This window comes from Limanda limanda, chromosome 1 (genome assembly GCF_963576545.1).
Source record: "Limanda limanda chromosome 1, fLimLim1.1, whole genome shotgun sequence".
Lineage (NCBI taxonomy): Eukaryota > Metazoa > Chordata > Actinopteri > Pleuronectiformes > Pleuronectidae > Limanda > Limanda limanda.
The window spans coordinates 6,275,195-6,300,573 of NC_083636.1; the positions used below are offsets into that span (position 1 = coordinate 6,275,195).

The window sequence follows — 25,379 nt, forward strand, 5'->3', positions numbered from 1 at the left end:
AATTGCACAAATCTCTTTTTAATGCTTTATCGAGAAATTGTGTTTACAGTCTTTATAAAAAGAAAGAACAAAATAACACTTTTTAAAACACAATTTGGTTTCTTGAACTTGAGACCGAGATGTTGCTTCTGATCCTGTTCTCCTTCCAGCCCGTGCATGCTTCTGTCTTCTTATTGGTGCTTTGGTTTGTTTTCCGGGATGCGTGTCGTTGCCGTGTACAGTCGAATGAAATGTAAATAAGAATCTTATGTCCAGTGTAGACGGGGCTGAGGAGATTGTACCGCGCTTGTTTGATGACTGCGGCTGAGAATGTCCTATGTTATAGTTACACAATACAGCCGTGATACACAGGCATGCATTAACACACACTGACACACACACACACACACACACGCACACACACACACACACACAAACCCCTAAAGGGAGAAATTGCCTGTTTTTCTTACCTTTTTCCAGTAAAGATTGCAATGAATCATCTTGTTTATACAACTGTAAATAAAATATACTTACGTTACCAACTCTAATAACCCTGTCATCTAATTATTTAATGATTAAAACCAACAGTTGCTCACATTATCAAGGAATCCAAGTCTCAATCAATCCAATTATTGTGTTGGCTGCAAAATACCACAAAACACTGCACATGGAAGATGAAACAATCTGTCTCAACAAAAGTTTAAAACATTTTTGAGATTTGAAAAGTGTTGCGATCACACAGCAACACGACAGATTTGTTTCACAGCTCCACTGCTCGCTGCTGAGCACAGTTCAGCACTAATGGAGAGAGAGTGCTGCTCGCATGGGGGAAGCATCATATTTGGCAGCCAGCTTCCCAGCAGGTGGTCTGATCTGATTTTGGCAAAGACGAACACTTTTCATCCCACAGTCCAGCAGAGCATGATGGAGCCTGAGAGTAATTTCCCGGTCCTTTAATTTATTATAGGAGACAGGACCGTTAATGAACTGCCCCAAACTTCTCCGAGCAGCTGCACCCTTCATGTCCACGTTGGCTCATTTGGGTTTGGACATTCTTATTTACTTACTCCGATTTTCTTTCTTTTCCTGAGACCTACTATTAGAAGAGTTGTATAAACCTTATTTAACCTGGGGGTTACGAACCATGCACATCAGAGACTATTAATTAAGATGAAATAGGTGTCTCCACTTCCCACGATTCAAGATTGGCCACGCCGCTCGACCAATCATCAATCACGACTTTCCATCGTCTTTTTACACCAATTAACGAAGAGTGAAAACTTATCAGGAAAACGAACAACTGAGCAGAAGCTCACATGACCTGTACTTTGATTTGGTCCATGTCCCACTTGCTAACATGGGGGAAGCAGGATTTTCTATACACTGCACACAGCCACTAGGGGGCGATCTTCATTTCACAAAAATAGATTTACATTTACAAAAGAAAGTGTAGGTCTGTGGACAAAACTTAATTTTCATAAACACTCCACCGAGGATGCAATTTGCAAGTCTGTGTTTTTTTTTCCATTCACATGCAAATCCAGCATGACAACAACATGCAGTCCAAAACAGGCCACAGTTTGCCTGGGCCTTGTTTACCCCATTAAAAGATTAATGATTACATTTCTCCCTCCACCTACATTCACAAGGAAATGCCTCAGAGGCTCCACCCTGACTAACCCTGAATGACAATGAGCTGCAGGTTCCTTCTGTCACCGGCTGGGTTCTGGAAGGAAGCATTTTTCCCTCCATGGCACCAGGAGCCTTAGAGCTGTGCGCATTGAGGAGCTCTCTACCCTGGGACATGAAGTCAGCTCAGTCACTCCTCAGCTATCTCAAGTGAAATGTAAATCAGGAGGCAGGTGGAGCGTGAACCACACGTTCGCCACTTCTCTCTCTCTCTCTCCGCCCGGTCACAGCTCGGGTTTCCAGCAACTCCTCTCTCACTTCTCAGCAGCTCCTCATGGCTCAGCAGCGCTCCTCTCATCCCGTTCTCCCGGTCCTCCTCCTGCTGGGGGGGGTGGTCGCGGTCCTGCTCCTCACTGTGCCCACTCGGGACGTCCTGGACGCGCCCGGGTTCGCGGTAAGGTCCGCCGGGTATTTTTGGACATGTGTCAGTAGTCGATGTGTGTGAGTTGAAACTCAAGCTCTGTTCTGCAGGGTGAGGACACTCTGCTAATATATAGAACTATATATACAACTGAGTGCAGCGTCAATGGAGGAAAAAGTAATGTTGATATGTGATATTATTCATATGTTCTGATTCATTCAGCCTGTATTTTTACTTGGGAATACATTTGCAATATAGCAAAGTACAGGACATAAACAAAACCTTCTAAGACACCAAGTAAACACAAATAAGGAACAATAATCTAGCAAAATATCAAATGTAAGAGCAACACAATTAAGTTTAAATAAATTACTCCAAGGATCAAACTGATATGTTGTTATTCCGTTTTAAAGTTGCATAATATGTGCGAAATATGTTCATGATTATTGTTTCGACAGCATTTTGATAATCATACATATATACAAGATAGTAAGACCTTTGCATGGGCCAAAAATAATCTATCATGATAAATGTCACATCATCATTTCTTTAAAGTTTAAAGTCTGATTTTTGCCCTGTAGGGAAAGTTGTGGTTTTAAGCGTCTTTATGGGCGAAGAATAACAAACAAACAGCAAAAGATTAGAGTAATCTTAGGTTGATCAATAACATATCATATGTGCTCACGATGCGTAAGGATTATATTGATAAACACTTGTGTTTATGTGTTGGTCCCGGTCTTTTGTTTTGTTTGTGTGTTTGTCAGAAGGATTAGGAAAACACTGCTGAACGGATTTTCACAAAACTTGGTGGAAGGACGGGACTTGGGCCAAGAAATAAACCCAAGAAATGTAGCATTAATCCAGGAATTATTTCATCACTTTCTTCTCTGTGTGAGATTGGTGTTTTTTGACACTTTCATTGATTCTTCAAAGAATAATTCATGGTTCTCTATAAAAGAGAATACATATCATCGTCATCAGTATCTTTGTTGTGTGTTCACCTCATGGCTGAAACACAGACAGGCTGTAGCCGTCTAATTGGACTAACAAAGATCATGTAAAACAGACAGAGAATTAAAGGTCCAGAGTGCAGGACTTGAAGGGATCTGTTGCCAGAAATATAATATAATGTTCATAACTAATGTAAAATCCCCTGAAAATAAGAATTGTTGTATTTTCTTTAACTTAGAATAAGTCATTTTTATATTTCCTTTTCCACAGAGTTCATCATTGTTTTGACTGTAGCATAGAACGGACAAACCAAAGAGACAGCCTTTTGCGTTTTATGGCTCCTGCAGGCCACCCTACATGCTTTGACAACATTGGTTAACATACCTCTAAATTCTTCACACTGAACCTCAACAACAGTAAAAGATCACATTTCCCAAATGCAGGAAACTGTCAATGTGATGAGTTTCAATGTACAAGGCTCCATATCCATCATAAATGGAACATGTCTGAAGTTTTGCCACAACAAACCTCATGAGCTGAAAGTCTGAACCTACATTTGCAGGGTTTTCATCTGTGGTTTGCTGCTGTTTGGGGATTCAGAGCAGGATTTCACACAGACCAATTCCAGCTCATGTTTCCTTTACTCCCTCGTGTTTGTGTCGCCCGCCCAACATCCCATGGCTCCGTCCTTTCAGCCAAATGTAGCTGCTCTTTCACTCAGTCACAAAAAAGGACACAAAGGGTTTTTTTTCTAACATTTCGCGTGGAGACTAGTTCAGCGGTTCCCATAGTGTGTCAAACGAAGGGACAAAACACATCATTAGAGCTCCGCTGTGTCTTTGGCAAGTGTTGGAGCGAGTCCTCATACGACTGACTGCACAGCGGTAATGACAGAATGAATATCAGATATAACGAGGAACCCTCCCACATGTTACCGTTCACCTGTGAATCTCAGGGCCTGTGACGTTGATGTTTGTTGGCAAAGGCCCGATCGTGTATGTGTGTGTGTCTATCTCTGCACATGCATCTATGTGTCTGTGTGCGTGAGGGCATGTGCCGTTGGATCGTCTGTCGCATTCCCTCTTGCACGGCTGAATTTCTGCATATTCAGAGTCCAGGCTTCTTTCATTCAAAGTGTCAGGACAACAGGTCTTTAATCGCTGCACGGCAACAGGCTACGGTCTTTCTGCTAAAGGAACTGAGATAGTGCCTGTTAATGGAAAATTCAAATGTTGCCTGGATTAAATCCTGGCTTCAAGGTTCATTTATCTCAGTCTGTTGATGAGGAACTCTAACAGTACACTCTATTTCCTCATATAGTCACTGTGTAAAGGATGATAATAAGAACATGAGAGTTCACTTCCTTAGGTTGACTTACCGCAGGCCTGAAAACAACAATTCTTGAATGCACGAGAAGTGAAGGGACATGGACACACACTGAAAACATCAACTAGCACAGCACTCAGTGTAGCCCAAGGCCGCACAGCCTCTTAAATCCAATAAAGCTGCACCAGATTTCACACACCCATAGATGTCAGTCCTCTGAATGTGCACGATGGCTTTCGTCAAGATCCATGAATTATTCCCTGAGAGATCATGAATGTTGAGCGACGTCAGGATTGCAGGGATATGATATCATCTATTAAAACCAGGAAGAGGCCTATAGCTGCTCCATTTCTATGATTTCCATGTCTCTCCACCACGTGGAGTCATCTGATATCCTGGAGGCTCTCTTTGAAAACTGATGCCTTTATTTAACGTCTGTCTTTCCCCGTCTGCAGCGAACACCTTCCAGATGCCCGAGATCAGTTTCAAACAGCCAAGCTCTAAACATGTTCTTGTTAAGTGGGAATGTTTATAGCCGTCTCTGTTCTCTACCCCCTTCTGTTTAGTTTGACTCTTTTTGTTTATTTGTCTCTGTAGTACGGGATTGTCCTGGATGCTGGATCGTCACACACAGCGTTGTACATATACAAGTGGCCGGCAGACAAGCAAAACGGCACAGGAGTGGTCACGCAGCACAGTGAATGCCATGTTAAAGGTAAGATAAACAAAAAAATGAATGAGGTTGCAGCTACATTATCTGTTTCTGGCCTTAGAAGGAAAGAAACCAAACGTCTACATGTCATATCATCACTGGTACATCTGTGGGAAAGTGTATTTGCACACTGGCAGTGTTCTCTACTTAAAACCCACAGTTTATGTGAGATAAGTCAAGAAACAGGAAACTAACGCCTCACAACAAATGTGTCAGCAGCGGTGGTTTGCACCCGCAGCCTGACTTTCTGGGAACTGTCATTATATATTTCAGTTCAAACAAATGTCATCTTCACTTGATCATATCAGTTATATAAACTGTATATAAAAGTGTTTTATCACTGTTCACGTGTGTGACTTTAATATAAGTTTGAACGATTTAGTAAACTGGTGTTTTCATTTTTTCACTACATTTCAGCTGTGTGAAAAGTCTTCGAAGTTCCCAACTTTTTAAAATAAAAGCAAAATAAAAGCTCGATTCGACATGTTATAGCTTTTAATTTGAAGGCCAATTACTAAAGAGGAAGTGATTATATTGATGCTTTTGCCTGACAGAGATCAGCACAATCAATTTGTAATAATATTGAACGTATCACACGTACAAAATACACCAAATTCAACACTGGGCTCCCCATTTACACTTCCCTGTTATATTTACAATACACATGCTAGGTCAATGAGTTGAACGGCTTGCAAGACATGCCTTCCACTGATGTTTGTGGAATTAGAAGGTACTAGTAGTAGTAGTAGTAGTAGTAGTAGTAGTTGTAGTAGAAGTAGTAGAAGTAGTAGTAGTAGTAGAACAGCTTCCATCCTAATAAACCTTCTGAATGTGAATGTTTGATCAGTAAAACACAGGCTCTGTGTGGAGTGTAACATCGACCCTCTGATTGGGACAGGAATATTCTTTCACAAGACTGAGTGGGATCTGACGCAGTTCAACAACACCAGCTGCTTCCCGTGAATTAATTGTATCACCACGACACACCTACAGCAGCTGAAGCCAACCTTTGTCTCCTTAATTAGTGATTTGGCAACAAGGACTTAGTCACGGTCTAGGTGTGTGACCTCACTCCTCTCTCTGTTTCCTGTCTGAGATCTGAACTTGTTTTTAATTTTTCCGTCACGGCCTTGATGATTCATTAAAGACTTCAGTCAGAATAGGACTTTAATCCTTATTTGGATGCTTCAGTTAAAGTTTATTATTATTACTCATTTTATTATGACTTATTCATATTAAGTCAGTCACCAGGGACACGTGGTTCTTTTGGTTGTTGATTTTTCTGTTTGAGACAAAGAAAGCACCGTTAGTTCCACGTTGACTGACAGCTTTTCATTCACCACGTTTCTTTGGGTGCGATTGAACCGTATCATGATGCCTCTGGGTCACAGCAGCGAGTACGAGCAAGTTTCTGCCGGTTCATTTTGTAACCTGATTTTTTTCATCACTCACTCAGGCGGAGGGATCTCGAGCTATGCCGGCCAGCAGGGAGCAGCCGGACAGAGCTTGGAGGTCTGTCTGGACCAGGCGGTGAAGGACATCCCCAAAGACAGACACCGGCTCACGCCTGTGTACCTGGGAGCCACAGCTGGCATGAGGCTTCTGAAGTGAGTCTGAGTGTCCGTCCTTCTGCCTTAGAGGGACCGATACCAACACAAAACAAGTGTTGTCTTTGGGCCAGGCACATGCGGCATACAAAATCACATAGATACTCCAGCCAATGTGACCAGACCTGAACCCAAATATCATTTCAAAAAAATTGGTCCCAACCCGTACGACCGGACGTCTGTGTTTGTTTATGTTCTGTGTGACCTTTACTTCAGTTCTCTGCATCTAATTCTGCCTGATAGGTTCCTTTGGTACCATTATAAAACCAAAATGATTTTCCTATCTTCTAAAGATAATCGCCTTCTTTACACTGCATTAAAATATCAATGCAAATTCATGAATAGCATATATAGGGATAAATTGGTGACCGGTATGTAATCCTCATATAAATAACATTTATTCAGTCTTTTCCCATTAAGGAAATTCATATTATGCCTTATATTATTATATAGGCTTTATAAAAACAGTCAAATTACATTATGGCATAACTTAGTTTTCTACATGATGCTGAGTGAGAGAGACACCAAGAGTTAAAGCAACTTGTTCCTGGAAATTGAACTTATCTTAGTGAAGTCTAATCTTGGATGACACACTTGCATGTTTTGCCTATACAGTTGCTAAGTGACAGTTTGATATGAGCCCTGCGGGCACGAGTGTCTTTCTTTAATCCCATGAATTGCACGGAGCAGGGTTGTGGACACTGTGTTCAGACCATGCTGGTGAAAACACAAGCTCCTGGGACAGGAAGCTGTCGCACCTACCTCAACCCAGGCCGATGGTCCACTTTATCATCACTCTGCATATTTAGATCTGAAACACCATTTACATAGAAATGCTCTGCAAACTGTTAATATGCACTGTATCCGTTCTCTGATACAGTCGACAGTAACTGAACAAAGATCAGCCTGCTAAGAATTCTTGTCCAGATCCACACCAAATTTCACCTACTCATAGATTTCGAACTTCTTCACGTGTCCGATTTTTGTTCCAGAAAGATCTCTGCATCATGTCTTAGGAGATTCACAAAAGAATTGATCCCTAAATTTAGAACAGCCTTTCATTCATTTCCATGGAAACTGCAACAACACTGAAGCAATCCCTGTTTTTCCTCCGCACCAGTAAATCCAGTCCGGAGCAGTCGGGTCGGATTCTTCAGGAAGTGGGACACAGAATCCAGTCGTACCCTTTCAACTACCAAGGGGCGGCCATATTGAGTGGTCAAGGGGAGGGGGCGTATGGCTGGGTCACCGTCAACTATCTCCTCGAGAACTTCATAAAGGTACCGATGGAGTCATGGGGTTATTTCTATGGCGACTGATGACACCTAGTGGCCTCTCCTCATTACCTACCACTCAGGCTGATGTACCCTGTTATTGTCTGAGTACAATCAGTATCAGTGTGTTTGAATATATGTGACGTGAAGTTACTTTTTATAATTGACTTAATATTCCCTTTCAGTATGGTTTCTCGGGGCACTGGCTTAGCCCCGGCAGACCCACGGTGGGAGCGCTTGATTTCGGCGGAGCGTCCACCCAGATAACATTTGCCACTAAGGAGAACGTGGAGGACAAGCAGGACACGATGAAGCTGCGTCTCTATGGACACGAGTACTCTTTGTACACGCACAGCTTCCTGTGCTACGGCCGGGACCAGGTCCTCAAGAGGCTTCAGGCTCACTTAGTCAAGGTGAATATGACACAGTGGCTCATCAGAAGAAAATCCATTTGATATGTCTTATAAGAAAAAAGTAGATTCATTGATAGTTCATTGATCTCTCTGTTGTTTCATATTTGATGAAACAGGATAAGATGTTCACCACTTTGGTTTAACAAAGGGATATCATTTAATATAATGTGGATATTGTAAATGGGCAATTTAGAAAAGCATGTTTATTATTTTGAAAAGCATTTTAAGTGTCACTCTCTCGTGTCTCTGTCTCAGTCTCAGGGTTATTCCCAATCAGCCGTCCACCCCTGCTACCCTGCAGGCCACAGCATGAGTTTCAAACTCAGCTCTATATTCAACTCTCCGTGCACAGAGAAGTCGGCGCCCGGCTCCTACAGCCCAGAGGACTCGGTAACGTTTCAGGGCAGCGGACATTACGAACACTGCATGGGCAACGTGTCTGAGATCTTCTCCTTCGACAGCTGCCCTTTCTCTCGGTGCTCCTTCGACGAGGTGTTTCAGCCAAACGTCACCGGCAGCTTCATGGTAAGAGAGGAAATAAACGATGCAGCTACACACCTGTGGGTGTCGGATACTCTGAGAGTGATGCTCACAAGGTTAAAACGTTTTACCATTTCTGAATGTGTTGACAAAGATTGACAAAGATGTCAATGTCTCCACACTCTGAGTTTTGTATTTCATTTCCTCCTCCATCAGGCGTTCTCTGCATTCTTCTACACTCACTCCTTCCTGCAGGAGGTGACTGGCATCACCGTGAACTCGCCGTCACGGCTGGATAACGCCACCAGGACGCTGTGTGCCATGAGCTTCAATAAAGTAAAGTCCTCTTCTATTTAGGTTCTATTTGTTCATGATGTCTCACTTGTCATTTGTCATTTTAGAGTTATTTCTTGTTTAATTTGCTAAGATGTATTTCTGTGGTATCCCTGTCTGAATATAGATCTCACCTTTTTTATTAATATAAAGACTCTTATTGTTTAAATACACTTAAAAGGACTGAAAATTGAAAGGATGTGCAATTATTGTGGCATTTTCTATTAATTGCATTCGAACATTTTCACACATGATTTTTTTGTTTGGTTCCAGATGTTGCTTCTTGCTCCGAAGCAACAGTCCCGTTTGCAGGACTACTGTGCTTCCTCCGTGTTCATCAAGGTTCTCATGCTGAGAGGATACGGCTTCGACGACACATCTTTTCCTCGCATTTCCTTCCAGAAGAAGGTGAGAACTTCATCATGTACACATATGTTATAAATATATAACACTCCCCACTGACCTGCAGTAATACTTTGTTGTTGATCCTGCAGGCTGGAGATGCCTCTGTGGGCTGGGCTCTGGGCTACATGCTGAGTTTGAGCAATCTGCTGCCGGCAGAGAAAGTGGAGCATAGGAAGGCCATTACCCTGAGTGCGTGGGGAATGCTCGTCGGTCTCTGCGGCCTCCTCCTCAGCGCAGCACTGGTCTTCATCCTGCTCCGAGCTTGTGATGGGAGGAGGAAAGGCGGCGGTGAAGGCCCCATCTAGATACTGTAGCAGCACGGTCAGAAAACAGTAGCACAGATATGCAGTTTTACCTCCAACACGCTGGATCTGAATGATGGAGTGAACATGTGCTCAACGATCATCCTAAGCAGACCCGTTGCAAAATATAAGGCTCCGACTGCATGAATGTATTAATGTTTTCTTTTCATTTCAAATCCAAAGTGCTGGAGTAAAAAGCCAACATAATGAAGAGTGTGACCAAAACTTATCTGAGTGTCCTGTAGGTTTAACAACTCCCCTGGTTGCACTGACACGTCAGGCGAAGTTTGAATGTATATTTTATTCTAAGAGGAGACATGTGATGCTTTTTTTATATTTCCTATTGTGTAATACAGGCTCTTTGTGACTGTGAAAGTTCTGCAAACATCCATCATTTGACCACATGAGCGCTTTAGCTCGGTATCGGTTTTAATCCCTGTCAATACCAACACACAAAGAGGAAGCATTTGGTTGTAGAATTGTTGCAGATTGCTCAAATAGTGGCAAATACACACGTGGATCCTTGCAAAGTTCAGAATTTCTGTTTGTGCGGAACGTAGAAAATTCCATCTTATTGTTTTCTTGTAGATGGTATGAAACACTGTGAACCTGAAGCACACTGTGGAGATTACTAACAGTTTAATATAAAATATATATTTTTTGTTTTTCTATATGAAGACTCTTTGTTTGCAGGGTTTAACACAAAATAATCCATAATCTACAGCTGCTGTTTGCATCTTCTAAACACTTGTTGACAGAATCCCAGGCTCTCAGTCTCCGGGCACATTGAAGCTGTAGCTCAATAATCGTAAATCACTGCTCAGCCAAATATTTGATTTAGTCAGTAATTGTGATGTGAAGGACAAAAGAAATAAACCACTAAAGATGGAATGGACGAACAGGTTGATATCTGATAAAATTGAGTTTTTAATATATATATTTACCCCCATGTCAACCGTAATATTGTTGTTTAAGTTTCATATTTGTATACAGTTTGCAGAATTCTTGAATCTAACCATGATGCAGAATGTATCTTTGTTAAAACAAATAAATATTTAAATTGCAGCGATTAATGTGGCTCACAAGTGGATGTTGAATTGTACATTGTTGTTTTAACATTTTATGAAATAAACGTTTTAAAATGGTAAAATTGTTCTACTATTTGTGGGATAAATTAAGACTTCCAAGTGTAACAGTAAATGTGAAACATTTTCTATAAATTAATATTATTATGTTTGTCTTCATTTGCAGCAAATGTCACATTTGAATGTATATAGATTTAGTTGTGTATTGTATTTGACTTTTTTTTACAGTGAGTTTCTTCTACCTTGCTTTATTTAAATCTATTGTACTGTTGACCCCGTGTTAACTTGCATATGACAAATATAACTTGAACTTTGAAACATGATGAAATGAAAAGGTGAAGGGGAGGAAGCGAACAAAACACCACAAAATACTAATAGTTATTAATAATTAATAACAATAATCTGAGATTCAAATGTCACCATAAACATAAAAAAAACATGGCAAACAAACAAAAGCAATAGGAAAGGTAAAAGTCCATCTCGATACTCGCCCAAACAACAAAAAGCTGAGTTTGAGGTTTTATTAGTCTTTTATTGTGAAGGCCTCGAGCGGATTTATTGTTGTAGATACCGGAAGTATTGTTGAAGCTACCGGAAAAGCTTGCTTTGATGCCGGAAGTCTTTGTGCAGAACAGTGGAGGCTCGTTCCTGGGATGAGTTCGTGTTTCTCCGTGGATTTAAACGACCCCCCGAGCTGCTCTTGTTTCTCCAGAGCCTTTTGACGGATCAATAAATTAATAATTTATTTATTTCAATTTATTGATTTACTTATTGTTGAGAGGAAAGTGTGGACATGTGCTCGCAGACCAAGGCAGCGGCTCTGATGGCGAACATCCCGCGGGCGGACATCGACCCGTCCGGCGTGTTCAAGTACGTCCTCATCAGGGTCCACAGCCGAGAGGAGGGGGACGACTCCGAGGTGGACATCGTCCGAGGGTACGCATGGGCCGAGTACCACGGTGAGTCCGGAGGGTCGGGACCCCCTATAGCAGGGGGGCCATCACAGGGGGGCCAACAACAGGGGGGCCCATAACAGGGGCCCATAACAGGGGCCCATAACAGGGGCCCCATCACAGGGGCCCCATCACAGGGTCCTTCCTCATGAGTGAGTCATCCAGGAAACATGACAGAACAGCTTAAACTCATTGTCACCTTTTTAGAATATGTTTAAAAACTATATTAGAGCATTCAGGATTTCATTTTATAATGCAGAACTTACAATTTAGAAATTAAAAGTAGTTTTAAAATCTGTTCATGCTTTGCTCAGCTGTCATATTGTCCTTTCTTGTAGCTGATATCTACGACAAAGTCTCGGAGGAGCTGGAAAAGGGCGGACACCTGGACTGTGAGTGTATCGGAGGAGGGAGGATCAGACACGATCCCCAGGACAAGAAGATCCACGTGTACGGATACTCCATGGTGAGAGGTCCAACAATAACTGAACACAGTGTTTAATCAACGATGACGTACAAATATTGATTGTTTCCCTTCCAACGAGCATCATTTCAAACATATAATCAATCCTTTGTTTTGGTGCGTGTCCTTCCAGGGATTTGGACGAGCGAACCACGCAGTATCCACGGAGAAACTAGAGGCTCAGTATCCCGGCTATGAGGTGACCTGGAGCAATGAAGGATACTGAAGTGAGAGCAGCCTCTGGTGGACGCTCTCTCTCCTGGACTGACAGAGCACTGAGCTGACATAGCACTTAACTGTGACCCCTCGCGAGAAGGAGGAACAGCTCATTAAAAGAACATGTGTTTCATAAGAAGCTTTTTGAAATGAATCATTAAGGATTTAGTCTGGATTCCAACGCAGCAATCACACATGGGTGCAGATGAGAAGACCCTGGAGAGGAGGGGATTGGTTCCCGTCTGTAACAAACTCTGAAGTGGATCCGACCGCCATCAAACCCAGCTACCGGGTTAGCATGCCCCACAACATTGTCATCATTATCCCCCTTGTACCGCTCAGTTGTCTAAATGCTGCACGTCTTGAAAGACATTGGAGTATTTTTCATATTACCAAGATTGTTGTGATAAAAATCTGCCAACTCTGCCGTTTCTCTATGGTTCATTGCACTGAAATCTAACAGATCCAAAACACAGGATCTTCTTCCTGTGTTTACTTTCTTTCTCCCATCCCAGACCAATAAAGAGAGAATCACACGTTTAATTTACTAATGCACGTTCTTGATCCTACCCAGGCACTTGCTGTGAGGTGCTAACCACTAGACCACCGTGCTGCTCCTGTTTTGATTATTCTGTGTGTGAAATAAACAAAACCAAAGGGGAAACGCGATGAGTTTACAATTTAATCCACTGATTTGGACGAGAGAAAACTTGCCCATAGACCAAAACTGGTCACATACTTGTTTTAGGGTCACATTGTCTCAGAATTGACTTCATCACCAAAAAAGTGAGCAATTGAAATGCTTTGATGTATGTTTGATAAATGTGTCCTGGAATCCGCATATATAGTTGTGTGTTCTTATTGCTACAGAACAGAAAAACTCAAACACTCCCACCGTTCCTTATCTGGCGTTTGTTTTACAGCAGCTTTATTCCTGGCAGCTTCAAACTGTAAACTACTTATAATGTCATGACCTTTATTTAATGATAAAAGTAAATGATCTTGAGGAACTGCCATTAATCATTAGTGTGTTATAGTGCAGTACACCACTTGTATCCTCTGTGGTTGTAGGTCAGACAATACTGCATTAGTACAAAGTTGATGGCGAATGTCTTGGCAAACCACTGGCAGCAGATAGAGTCGTACCACTGGGGTCCTGATAAATACAGGAACGAATCATTGTAGGTTTGTTTTGAAAGTGTTGCTGCGTTCACCAACAAGTCTTTAACTTGGCCTGTGCACTGTTTGTAACTATGTAGGTTATGTAGTGATCACACTGAAGCTGTCGTCGGAATGTGATCTAATAATAGCATGTACATCCAATCACAATTAGTTTTAAACGATGGCCGGAATTAAGCGTAACCTGATTGGTAGTTAAAAAGCTCCAACAAATCCACCACACTCTGTTCAGAAACTTTCCTGCTGAATATTAGAGATAACCACTGGTTTTTAATGACTTCTACGAGTTGGCAAAAAAATTTGCCAACTCTGCCGTTTCTCTATGGTTCATTGCACCGTAATCTAACAGATCCAAAACACAGGATCTTCTTCCTCCTACCCACAGGATCTTCTTCTTGATCCTACCCAGGCACTTGCTGTGAGGTGCTAACCGCTAGACCAGCGTGCCGCCCTGGTTCTGATTATTCTCTGTGTGAAAAGAAACAAAACCAAGGGGGAAACACGATGAGTTTACAAAGTAGAGAGCAAACTTGCCCATAGACCAAAACTGGTCCCAGTTTTGGTCTATGGGCCAAACTGCGTAACCAGTGGTTTTTAATGACTTCTACGTCATTTTAACTCCATATTACAAGACACTAAACAGTGAACATCGAATTCAAACTTCAAAGGGAAAGATTTACATAGTGTGGCTTTAATAAACTTCTAAAAAAAATCCCGAAATGAAGCTTCATTTCTATTTCTCTGAAGGCTGGGAAAAAAACCTGAAAACCTAAACTGGAATAAGATTTTCCCATCCTGCCAACATGACATGAAACCTCATGAAACATCTTAAAACTCTTGACTAAGACCCATTAACTTCAACTGCCCTTCGGAAGCTCAAAGTCAAAACCCTCAGAGTTATAATGTAACCTGTAGAGTGATTTTTGTGAAGACGACTCCTGAATTCTTCTGTAATCGTGTTGCAGGCCGCATCTCTTTCAGTTAATGTGCAACAAGCGGATGTGTCCTGTACTGTAATTTGCAGGAAATTATTTTACGATGGCTTGTTACAGTTGCATGCTGGGTGAAATGAAAGTCCAGCTGTTATCTCTGTGAAAGGGAGAAGAGGTCAGAGTCGACTATTAAGGTGTCTCCAGGTTGAGTTGGAATCTGCAGACTCATCTGGTGGAAGAGGAACGAAGATGTCAGAGCGGAGGAGCGCAGCGCTGCTCCTGGTGCTGATCCTGCACTGGGGTAAGATCTCACTCACTCCACTGTAAGAGTTTGGGTATTTATCAACACTGTTGTGAAGCGATAACGCTAATAATGGTATATAAACTAGTGGCCTTCATGTTTCTTCATGTCTAAAAAGCTACAGAAAGAAATGTTGAGGTCTTATCACCTTTTCCAGGAGCTTTCAACTTTCAAAAGAAACTTAAAACAGACAAGTGAAAAATCAACTTTTTTCCCTCTTGGTGCCAGTTTCACTTCACCTGCTCACACATGTATTTTGTGGCTTCTGAGGTCACGGAGGTCATGTCCCCCTCTTCAGGGGCTTTGCAATGTGGTAGGCAAGGCAAGCATTTCTCTGGGGCCTCAGGTTGAGAGAGGGCCCTTGAGAAAGACTGGCAGCAACTGTAATTGTGAAGACCCCTTTATCGGCTATGTTCAGGAAACGTAACCATGGTTGGAAAAAATCCAAATGAGGCTCGTTACCACTGGCTTTAATCCAAAACCTTAGTAATTGTGAAGGTTTAGTTGAAGACTTAATTGTTTCAATGAAGGAACCTTGGGCCCTTTTCTAGTGGTTTAATCAGACTCATCTTTAATCAGCTTATTATGGTAATTACAGTTATAATTGATTATAGACTCAATAAATATGTATTATTTTAATTACATGCAAGGCAGCAAAGTATATAACCTCCTGTGAGTGTGACAAGTGAAAATATTCTCTCTATGAAACATGCATGTTCCTGCTCGGTGACAAGTTTGATTTCCAAACTCTGAATCACAGACCTTTGGATGGACGGCTGGTATTCTGCTGCCGTTAACCTGCTTACGTCCTCCTGGCCTTTGAGCCTGTTGGTCTTAACCAGGTCGTAAACCTCACACAGTAAAGAGTCCTGATAAGAGACTTTATGCAGCCTTCAAACAGAAGAAGAAGAGAGGAAAACACTTAAATAACCTGAATGTGATGTCATAGAGCATGTTCCTCGGCCGAGGCCCAACTGACCCCTCATGGGTTCATTTTAAGAAGTAACACTGTCCACTGATGTTTCTTCTTCTCATCACACAGTTGCTGATTCTCAGGTTCAGTCGTGTCAGACCCCCGAGGGGAAATGTGACTTTGTGTGTGACTGTGCTGACTGCAGCGATGAGCAGAACTGTGGTCAGTACTAAAATCTTCTTCTTTAAATATGTTGCCAGTGAAAACTCTCATCTAAACTGAATTATTTAGTGTCTCTTATTCTCACTTTGATGCCTGATAAAGACATTTGTCCTTTTTAAAATGTAGTGAAAAAATATGTGGACTAATATTAGTTGCTCCTCATATTTCTAGGCTACACAGAGAAATTGTTTGGGTGTGATTTTGAGGACGCAGCCCAGTGTGGATGGAGCGACGGCTCCATCAATGAAGCGTACAGCTGGGGCAGACACCAGAGAGGAGGCAGCCTGCCGGGCAGCGGGCCGTCCTCTGACTACACCACCGGGACGGCTACAGGTGTTATTTATTAATTTTCACTCAAAGAGGGAATACATTTCATGCTGTGTCTCAGTTATACCACTAGAGTGCATCAGTGCACTGGCACAGTGGATCCATGAGTGAAGAATTCACTGCATATTAAAAACCAGCAGTGGTTAAATTCATCATATTAGATTGTAACACAATCTCAGAGTGGATGTGTTACTGTTCATACTGTTCAAGTGTTTCATTTGGATTATGGAAACCAATAGCCCCTCTCTTTCCATTTGAAGACTTTTAAACATACTGCCCAGTTTCTACTTTGTGAAACTATGTGTAATTGTGTGTGTAGGTTGTGATATAATGTGTTTTTTATGGTGAGTCTGCATCTAGGAGAGTTTTGTTTGCTCGTATGTAAGATGAAGAACCAGTTATTTGTATAAAACAGAGCTAAAAGAGTGAAAATACAGGATTTATATTCATCAGGTCGACAGAAACATGTGTTTGTATTTGCCGGACGTGGAAAATAAGAAATTGCTTCTAAATATTTGGCCACATCAGCTTTAAAGATACTAATATGTCGGTTTTGAGTGTAAAGAAGCTGAAAGCAATTGGTCAACAGATATATAAACAAATTCAGAAGTGCTGACATTGAATTAAATGAGAACTGAATGAAGCTGGTCCCTGCACTGACCTGTAACGTGTATAACTTGGGATATGTGACTGATGTTTCCCGTCTCACAGGCTGGTTTATGGGAGTGAGCGCTGTGAAGTCCGAGTCTCTCAGAACTGCAGTTCTAGTCTCTCCAGAGATGAGACAGTCTTCAGCAACCTGTCGTCTCCGTCTCAGGTATTTCCTCTGGGACTCAGGTAAGAAACATGACTGCAGGTCGTACAATTAAATAGTTCACCATAAAAACATCACTTCTATCACCAGTACTTTCATTTATTATTGGTATGTTGTGGGGGCTTTATGTTTTGTTCTGATATAATCTCAAAATAATCATTCTAATTGAACAGATTATTACTCTGTGGTATCTCATGACTCTTCTGTGTTGGTGCTTGTGGTTTTTGTCTCTTTCCCTTTAGGTCACTCAGGTCTGGGCTCCACACCGCTGTGGGCGTCCGTCCTTCACTCGGATTCTTCAGAGGCCACAGTGTGGCGTCCTGAGGCCACCAGTGTCCGCGGCTGGAGGGAGGCCACCATCTTTTTGGGCCGTATTCCCACAAGCTTCCAAATCCGTCTTCACTCACGGAGGTCAGAAGGGCAAAAAGGAGACGTGGCCATCGACCAGCTGGAGTTTCTGGACTGTGCTCTGCCCTGTGAGTCTCTGAAGATATCCCACCAACAATTCATATAAAAAAAAGGAATCAATAGTCAGTATTTTGATGTTGGTGTTATCTGTCTTTACATCAACAGTGCCACTCCCTGGTAAAGAATGCCCAGCTGAGATGGTGAAGTGTAAGAACGAGGCCTGTGTGGAGCAGCGGCAGGTCTGTGACGGCAGCGACGACTGTGGTGACGGGAGTGATGAGCAGATCTGTGGTGAGAGGTCACATCATCTGAGTCACAACAGAGCCGGTGCACTTACCCAGAGAGGGATATGACTCACAATGCAAAATTAAATATGTACAAAACTAACAACACACCTCCTCAAAGGCCCAACAGCTGCACCTAATTCCAAAATGATCTTCTCTTGTATGAAATGGTACAAACTGTATTTTTACATATTCTTATTTGGCTTTTTTTAATATATTGAATTACAATAAACGCATCTTTAGCAACTTAGTTTGTATTGTATACTATTACCTATGTACAAGTATTTCTTTTTAATGCCATTGTCATGGGCGGTATATGTTTTCTTGCCTGTAACAAACTTAAAATTTGTTACATATTCTTCTGAATAGCCTGTGTGAATGTTTTTACACAGTTAACGTGAGTTGTGTGTGTTGTGTGTACAGAGGGCTTCCAGCTCTGTGACTTTGAGGACGGCCTGTGTGATTGGGACCTGAGGTCCTTGTCCCCACTGAAATGGGTGCGGACGAATCAGGAGAACATTTCCGTCTCGGATCCTCTGAGAGGACCAGGCAGGGATCACTCCAACAACAGTGCAGCAGGTAACATTTCCATATATATAGAAACTGTGGTGTTCTTCTCTCAATCCTGCTATTCTATACTATCATTATTATTATTGCAGGTTCCTTCCTATATGTCACTGTCCCCGAGGGTGGTCTCCCAAAGGACTGGGCCAGTTTTCAAAGTCGTCTCCTTGATCCCACCAATAGTTCACATCCTTGCAAGGTGAGAACTTGATTCTTTCCTCCGATCGCAGAGAGTGTTACTCCTTGATTTCAACAAATACACTTCAAATATAACGTTTAAATACAAAAACATAACAAAAAAATGTAAAATAAAGGTTCAAGGATTTTTAACAGTTTGAACGTCTATTTTTTAAGCTGAATTCAAATCTATTTTGACAAGTTTCTGCCGTCTGCCTGCTGTAGATGGTGATGTACACGCACCAGTTTGGGCCGCGGTCTGGCGGTCTGACGGTGCTGGTCGCTGAGACAAAGATCTACCCTGTGTGGGAGCGAGGCGGCGCCCTGGGTGATGTCTGGGTGAAGGCAGAGGTGGAGATCGTCACCAGCTCCCCTTTCCAGGTCAGTCCCTCTCCTCGGGTCGTAGCTATAATCACGATGCTGATTGTAGCCTGCAGTCAAACATCTTTACAACTGAGACCTGTCCCTAATAAAGGGGAATAACAGGAAAGTCATTAGAGAAGGTAACATATTGTATTATATTCATAGTTTATAAAACAAATCTCATCTGTGAATTTACATCTATGAAGCTAAAAGGGAATTTTCTCTCGTTACAGATTTTAATAATGGCAGCAATTAGAGACTTTGCATATGGAGGTATCGCTGTCGACAGCATCACGTTGTCCCCTGAGTGCCGCAGATCAGCTGGTAAACCTTGGTCTTAAGAAACTATATATTCCTAATGAGCAAATAATCAACTCTCTGCAGGATGATAACACTCTGTCTCACTTTCTCCCCCCAAACAGCAACCTACACCCCCCCAAAATTTCCAGAATCTCCTGGAAACCCGTGTGCTGAACCCGACAAGATGTGCGATTTTAACCCAGACTGTCCGGGAGCTGAGGATGAGGCCAAATGTGGTGAGTTTCTGTTTTATCTTCCATTAGGCTCAGTTATCAACAGGTCTGCAACGGTACAAGGGATGAAAAGTATTAACTATTTGCTTAGGGCCAGTCAAAGCAGAAATAAAGCATCTTATGTGAAATCAGAGTATCATGTTGAGTATTTGAGCCAAGACCAGTAAAAACGGTGTATGCTCCCCCTCCGGGATCAACACCTATTGCTTTGTGTTATCGTGTGATTTGTGTGTTTGTGTGTGACATCTTGGGACTGAATGAATCGTGTCTGCAGGGGATTTCTCCTCCACTGGGGGCAGCTCAGGCTGGACTGACTCCAGCATCGGGAGTCAGGGTTGGGTGCTACATCAGAATTCCACATCCAAAGGTGCAGCTTTATTACATCACTCTTCTCAGTTACTCATTTAATTTCAAGTGTTTCAACAAATGTCTAATTTTATCATTACGTTTCCTAGAGGAGTACCTGTATGTGGCCCAGGCCCCCGGCCAGCAGCTGACTGACGCCCAGACCCGGACCCCCCTGCTGGGACCCTCTGGCCCGGCCTGCACCCTCAGCTTTGACTTTGCATTAACTGGAAATCCAGCTCACATTGGTACGGCTGTTGTTTTTTTACCACGTCTTCTTGCTTCTTCCAATTCCCCCCTGACACACGAATCCTTTAATATGACTCTGATAACTTGTCTCTTGCAGGTGTGCTGTCTGTCAGGGTGATTGACAGCTTGCTGGGCTCGCAGCCGGAAACGTGGGAGTTCGCTGGGAAGACGGGAGCAGGGGAGGGGGCGTGGCAGCATGCCAGCGTAACTGTTGGAGCCAGGAAACATCGCTTCCAGGTCAGGATCGGCCCAATTCTAAAAAATCAACACTGAGTATCAACACAAAACTCTTTTTTTGCATTGATGATAATATTCAGTGGAGTGTAATTTGTTCTACAATTCAAGTTAAAAGTTAAAAATATGAGTCCCAACAGTAGAGACTTTGTAATCCTACTTGTGCAAAAGGTCCAACTCTCTGTAAAGCAAATTTCTAACCAGATGTAGAAAAGCAAGACGGCAAACAAAGGAAACATGTCTCCTTCCTTGTTTCTGTCATACTATGGGTTGATCCCTTCAAAGTAAAATAACAGAATAACCCAGATACATTTAGATTTTTTAACAGATTAAAATGAATGATTTACAGATTAATTTGAGTAAATTTACAAATTAAAACCATGGCAATGACTATGTTGTGTTTGCACCCTCATGCTCCTGCCAGATTTCAACAGTTTTTTTTACCAGATTTCTTTTCAGTGTGTATTCCATTGCATTCATTGCATTTTGTGTTTAGTCTTTGTAATTTCACTCATTAGTCCACTGCCCTTTGTCTTGTTTTCTCTGGTCCAGCTGGCGTTTGAGGCTCGTGCTGTGAAACTGTGTCCGTGCGCCAAGATCAAAGTGACAAACGTTCGCTTCGTCGACTGTCACGCCGCTTATTTCCCATCTTCTCCAACCGGTGATTCTCATATTCACAGTACTGCACAATCCAGATGTTCATATTTCATCTTCAAATATCTGACGGATTCTTCTTTCCCTTTGTTTTTGTCCAGCACTGTCATGTAACTTTGAAGAAGGACTGTGTGGATGGTATCAGGACAACAGTGACAACTTTGACTGGACGGTGAACAGCGGGATGGACCACACCATCGGGACTGGTGAGACACATTCAAAATGAAATGAATAGATTCATTAAAAACTGTGTATGTATATTTAAAATGTCTTTTCCTGATCCTTTAAATCTCCCTCCCTGTCCCTCTGATGATGTCCAGGTAAAAGCCTCGTCGTGGACATGTGGAATCCTTCTCTGCGCGGTTTGTTCGGACGCTTGGTTTCCTTCACGCAGACGCCCGGGCAAACAGAATACTGCTTGTCCTTCTACTACAAACTCTACGGACCCAACACAGGTGAGGATGTGACTGTTATTGATAGTAAAACATCCTTATCTTTGACCCTGTCAATAATGTTACAGGATGAAATATGTAAAGTTTAGAACAGGAACTTATTTGTGCTTTTCATCACAAACCGATTGAGCATGTTTTGAAACCATCCTCCTCCCCCCCTCACTGATTCTGTCCAGGTGGTCTTAATGTCAAGCTGCTGGATGACCACGGGTACGAGACCATCCTCTGGACCCGCAGCGGAGCTCACGGCAACACGTGGCACGAAGGACAATGTCCGGTACCGCACCAACTCACAAGCTTCCGGGTATGGACTAAAGTCACTCTGAAATTATTCATCAGTGTCTCAAACATCACAGAACGTACAATTTACAAAATAGAAAGACAAAGATAGATTGTTCCATTTAATTTCACTGCTTTGCAACCTTTCTTCTACTCACAGCTGATGTTTGAAGCCGTTCGCTCCGGCTTCGACGGGCAGGTTGCCATCGACGACGTGGCGTTTGTGGCTCGTCCGTGCTCCGTGCCCCGGATGTGTTCCTTCGAAGGCCAGCGCTGCGGCTACAGCAGCTCGGGTCAAGTTCAGTGGCTCCACCGCAGAGGAAGCACCACCACGATGGGCGGACCCAAAACTGACCACACCCTGGAGACCGACCTCGGTGAGAGAAGATGGGATCAAACCGCACTGAGGTTTTAAGCATGTGAGCAGGAGGCTGATTAAACTCAAACTGTGCTTCTCAGGTTTCTACATGATGGTGAACACCAGAGCCGACAATCTTCCCTCGGGCGGCACGGCGGTCCTCACCTCCCCCGTTCGTCAAGGAGCCACCAGGACTGAGTGTGTGCACTTCTGGTACCACATGGGGGGAGCGTACCCTGGTGAGGCCCCTTCACAGACACACACACACACACACACACACACACACACACACACACACACAATACCAAACAACACCATTTGACTGTGTGAACTTTGCAGGTTCTCTGACGGTGTACATGAAGCCGGCGAAGGGAGAGAGGGTGGAGATCTTCTCCAACAGTCTGGATCAAGGTGACGTCTGGCGCCATGGCAACGGCAACATCTCCAGCACCCTTGTGGACTGGCAGGTACGAGGGAGGAGGGAGGAGGGGGGAGGGAGGAGGGAGGAGGGAAGAGGGATGGAAATGCAGATGAATTGAAAAATTTAATAAAGTTATTGACATTTTATTTGACATTCTTTGACATTATGTCATAACCTTGTTTATTTGATATTTATTTGATAACTATTGTTATGGTGATCAACCGGGCTGTGTCTGTCCCAGCTGACATTAATTGTCTATTTTAAAGGTTTTATATGATTTATTTTACATGTTTTGAGCGTAGATTAAAACTAATAGTGTGGTGATCTTTTGTTCTGCAGTTGGAGTTCGAGGTGATCGGAGCTGGAGGCAGAGACGCCCACGTTGCAGTGGATGACATCTTCATTTCAGCGCACCCGTGTGACAATCAAGGTTTGCATGAACGTGACTCATCAGAATTATGGGCCAGAACTCGAGCAGCTTTTCAGAGTAAAGTGCAGGTTCATCAAGAGAACCTGCTGCGATTTCAGACCAGCACAAAGAAAAAACATTCCAGCCACAAACTTAAAGCTCTGCATTCTTATACACAGTCTATGATTCAGATGTTGGATACTATGACCACATCGTATTAAAAGAAAACACAATGCAAAGTATAGCGACATGATTCAAAGATGTTAAACAACATTAAAAAAATACTGTATTTATTTTTTAAAGTATCCTAATTTAAAAATAATCGCTGCACGGAGGTGTCTTATTTTTGTTGTGTTCAATATGTCAGGCTCTAGGTGCAGCCTGGAGAGAGGGATGTGCAGCTGGAGCAACACACACAACGTTCAAGTCGACAAACTGGACTGGGAGCTGACGAGTCCTGAGACGGAGAAGCACTACTCCACCCCGACTGAAGATCACACTCTGGGCACAGAGAGAGGTGAAGCTGAGAAACAAACTTCTGTGTCCCGGTCTGTGTTAGTTAATCCAATAACATGTGGTAAACATGCACTGAAGTGTAAAATGGACCTCCTTCCCTTTCTTGTTTCTGCCAGGTCACTTCCTGTTCTTTCCAAGTAGCGATCGGACGGCAGCCAATCAAAATGCTCAGCTGCTGAGTCCACACCTGCCCCCGACCAAGGGCACCTGCCTGAAATTCTGGGTTTTCAAACCTTTCTCATGTAAAGACCAAAGTTCTACCATCCCACCATTACTGGTTGGGACAGTACAGTTTTCAATAAACCTACAAGGTGTTATCTGGACGTGCGTGATTTACTCTAAATGTGTTGTTTTGTAGCGGACAACCAGCTGAGGGTGTGGAGGATGTCTGAGGGTCTTCTGAATGAGCTGCTGGTGGTGAACGAAGTGGGAGGCCCGTGGAAACGCTTCGACATCGACATCACGTCTACCGAGGAATACCAGGTCCGCCTTGCACACTTTGTACACTGCATAATATGAAGAAAATTTCTGTAGCCATATATATAGCTATAGAAAGTGACTATAACACGTTTCTAACACGTGACAGACAGTATCACGTGTAGAAAGGAAAATTCATTCCTGTTTCTGTTGTTAACAGATTGTGTTTGAAGGAATCAAAGGCACTTTAGGCTTCATCGCTCTGGATGACATTGAATACACCATCGGGATCAACTGTGCTAAAACAAATACAGACACGTGTAAGTGCTCCGGTCCCCATTAAAAAAAGTGTGGTATGCTCAATTAGTCAAATACCAGGACTTTTAAACTGGCTCAACATGCAAAACCAGATTCTCTGCCTTTCAACTGAGTTTATAACCATCATTTAAACATGTTCCCGTTGTCGTCACCTCGAAACTGATAGTTGTCCACCTCCCCTGCAGCCTCACAGAAGCGAGACGACACAGGAGGGATCGCAGCGTCCGTCATCGTGGTCCTGCTGATGATCGGCACTCTGATCGCACTGCTGGTTTTCTACCTGCGAACTCGCCAGAAGTTTGAGGCTGCGTCCGGTCGATCCTCATCCTCCACAGGCCGTGCTGGTTTCGGAAATGAAACATACGAACCAGACCTCACTGTGAGTTCAGTCAAGAAATTACTCAAGCATAAAACAAAGGCTATCCGTCTTGAAAGCGTTTGGTAGTGAAACTCTGATTCCACAGTTAAAGCACACAGAGAATATCAGGGTCGATAAGAAGAAGATTAACTCAGAACATTGACAAGAAGAAAGACAAAAAACGTCATGAATTATCTATTTATTTCACATGAATAAACTTATGACCTGGATCATCCTGTGTTTATTTCAGCAAGACCGTGTGATCGTGGCACCTATTCAAAACCATCCAATGGCCGCTGGGTTCAATAACGTCATTGTGAGTATATTATAGACTCTAATTATCATGGTTAATGATGAACTTTTATCTTTTTGTCACCGCTGACTCGTCCTGTTGTGTTTCTGCAGTTCTCTGATGATAACAGAGAGATGGAGGTGGCGTAAGGCAGGTGTGGAGGTCGTCCTGCCGCCCAAAGGTGGCTTCGTGAAAATGAGGCGATATCACAGCAGAAGAACTGCTTGTGTCGCCCGTACATGACACACACACACACACACACACACACACACACACACACACACACACACACACACACACACACACACACACACACACTCACACACTCGAGGCTCACAGCTCTCTGCCTGTCGACGGACAGGTGAAGGTCAGGACTTCAGATGTGTTGTGAATGGAAATTTGTTTTAAATTTCTTAAAAATCGAGATTGGGCGTAACCCATGACGACAGATTTGACGTGTACGGAGGTTCCCAGAGAGCCAGGTAAAATGCAACACGTCTGAATCATGTTG

At 42.9% G+C, this 25,379-nt stretch overlaps 3 protein-coding genes across 3 annotated transcripts; all 3 read left to right on the forward strand.

The window, feature by feature from the left end:
- Nucleotides 1–1,672: 1,672 nt before the first annotated feature.
- Nucleotides 1,673–10,918, forward strand: LOC133006952 (ectonucleoside triphosphate diphosphohydrolase 2-like). Its single transcript, XM_061075700.1, has 9 exons — nucleotides 1,673–2,062; nucleotides 4,904–5,021; nucleotides 6,475–6,625; nucleotides 7,746–7,905; nucleotides 8,085–8,312; nucleotides 8,568–8,837; nucleotides 9,009–9,128; nucleotides 9,399–9,533; nucleotides 9,620–10,918. The coding sequence occupies exons 1-9, from the start codon at nucleotides 1,943–1,945 to the stop codon at nucleotides 9,833–9,835; spliced, it is 1,518 nt and encodes a 505-aa protein (XP_060931683.1). The 5' UTR covers nucleotides 1,673–1,942; the 3' UTR covers nucleotides 9,836–10,918.
- Nucleotides 10,919–11,537: 619 nt separating this feature from the next.
- Nucleotides 11,538–13,096, forward strand: phpt1 (phosphohistidine phosphatase 1). The gene is made up of 3 exons (XM_061075701.1): nucleotides 11,538–11,876; nucleotides 12,209–12,336; nucleotides 12,467–13,096. The coding sequence occupies exons 1-3, from the start codon at nucleotides 11,711–11,713 to the stop codon at nucleotides 12,557–12,559; spliced, it is 387 nt and encodes a 128-aa protein (XP_060931684.1). The 5' UTR covers nucleotides 11,538–11,710; the 3' UTR covers nucleotides 12,560–13,096.
- A 554-nt stretch (nucleotides 13,097–13,650) lies between these two features.
- On the forward strand, nucleotides 13,651–25,017 carry mamdc4 (MAM domain containing 4). The gene is given in 30 exon segments (XM_061079874.1): nucleotides 13,651–13,730; nucleotides 14,753–14,961; nucleotides 16,004–16,096; nucleotides 16,268–16,429; nucleotides 17,135–17,260; nucleotides 17,480–17,713; nucleotides 17,811–17,936; nucleotides 18,353–18,508; nucleotides 18,589–18,692; nucleotides 18,896–19,051; nucleotides 19,267–19,357; nucleotides 19,456–19,569; nucleotides 19,841–19,933; nucleotides 20,022–20,159; nucleotides 20,258–20,397; nucleotides 20,947–21,055; nucleotides 21,150–21,254; nucleotides 21,369–21,503; nucleotides 21,677–21,804; nucleotides 21,940–22,156; nucleotides 22,239–22,376; nucleotides 22,477–22,604; nucleotides 22,898–22,988; nucleotides 23,335–23,484; nucleotides 23,600–23,725; nucleotides 23,842–23,966; nucleotides 24,121–24,220; nucleotides 24,404–24,597; nucleotides 24,827–24,892; nucleotides 24,982–25,017. Coding segments are annotated over 30 exon segments (3,870 nt in total).
- The last annotated feature ends 362 nt before the right edge of the window (nucleotides 25,018–25,379 follow it).

Excerpts from the sequence above, each read along its gene's own strand:
- phpt1 (XM_061075701.1), top strand. The coding sequence starts at position 11,711 with ATGTGCTCGCAGACCAAGGCAGCGGCTCTGATGGCGAACATCCCGCGG. Across the intron at positions 11,877-12,208 it reads CGCATGGGCCGAGTACCACG|CTGATATCTACGACAAAGTC; the intron begins GTGAGTCCGGAG and ends CCTTTCTTGTAG. Across the intron at positions 12,337-12,466 it reads ACGTGTACGGATACTCCATG|GGATTTGGACGAGCGAACCA; the intron begins GTGAGAGGTCCA and ends GTGTCCTTCCAG.
- LOC133006952 (XM_061075700.1), top strand. The coding sequence starts at position 1,943 with ATGGCTCAGCAGCGCTCCTCTCATCCCGTTCTCCCGGTCCTCCTCCTG. Across the intron at positions 5,022-6,474 it reads CAGTGAATGCCATGTTAAAG|GCGGAGGGATCTCGAGCTAT; the intron begins GTAAGATAAACA and ends TCACTCACTCAG. Across the intron at positions 9,534-9,619 it reads GCATTTCCTTCCAGAAGAAG|GCTGGAGATGCCTCTGTGGG; the intron begins GTGAGAACTTCA and ends TTGATCCTGCAG.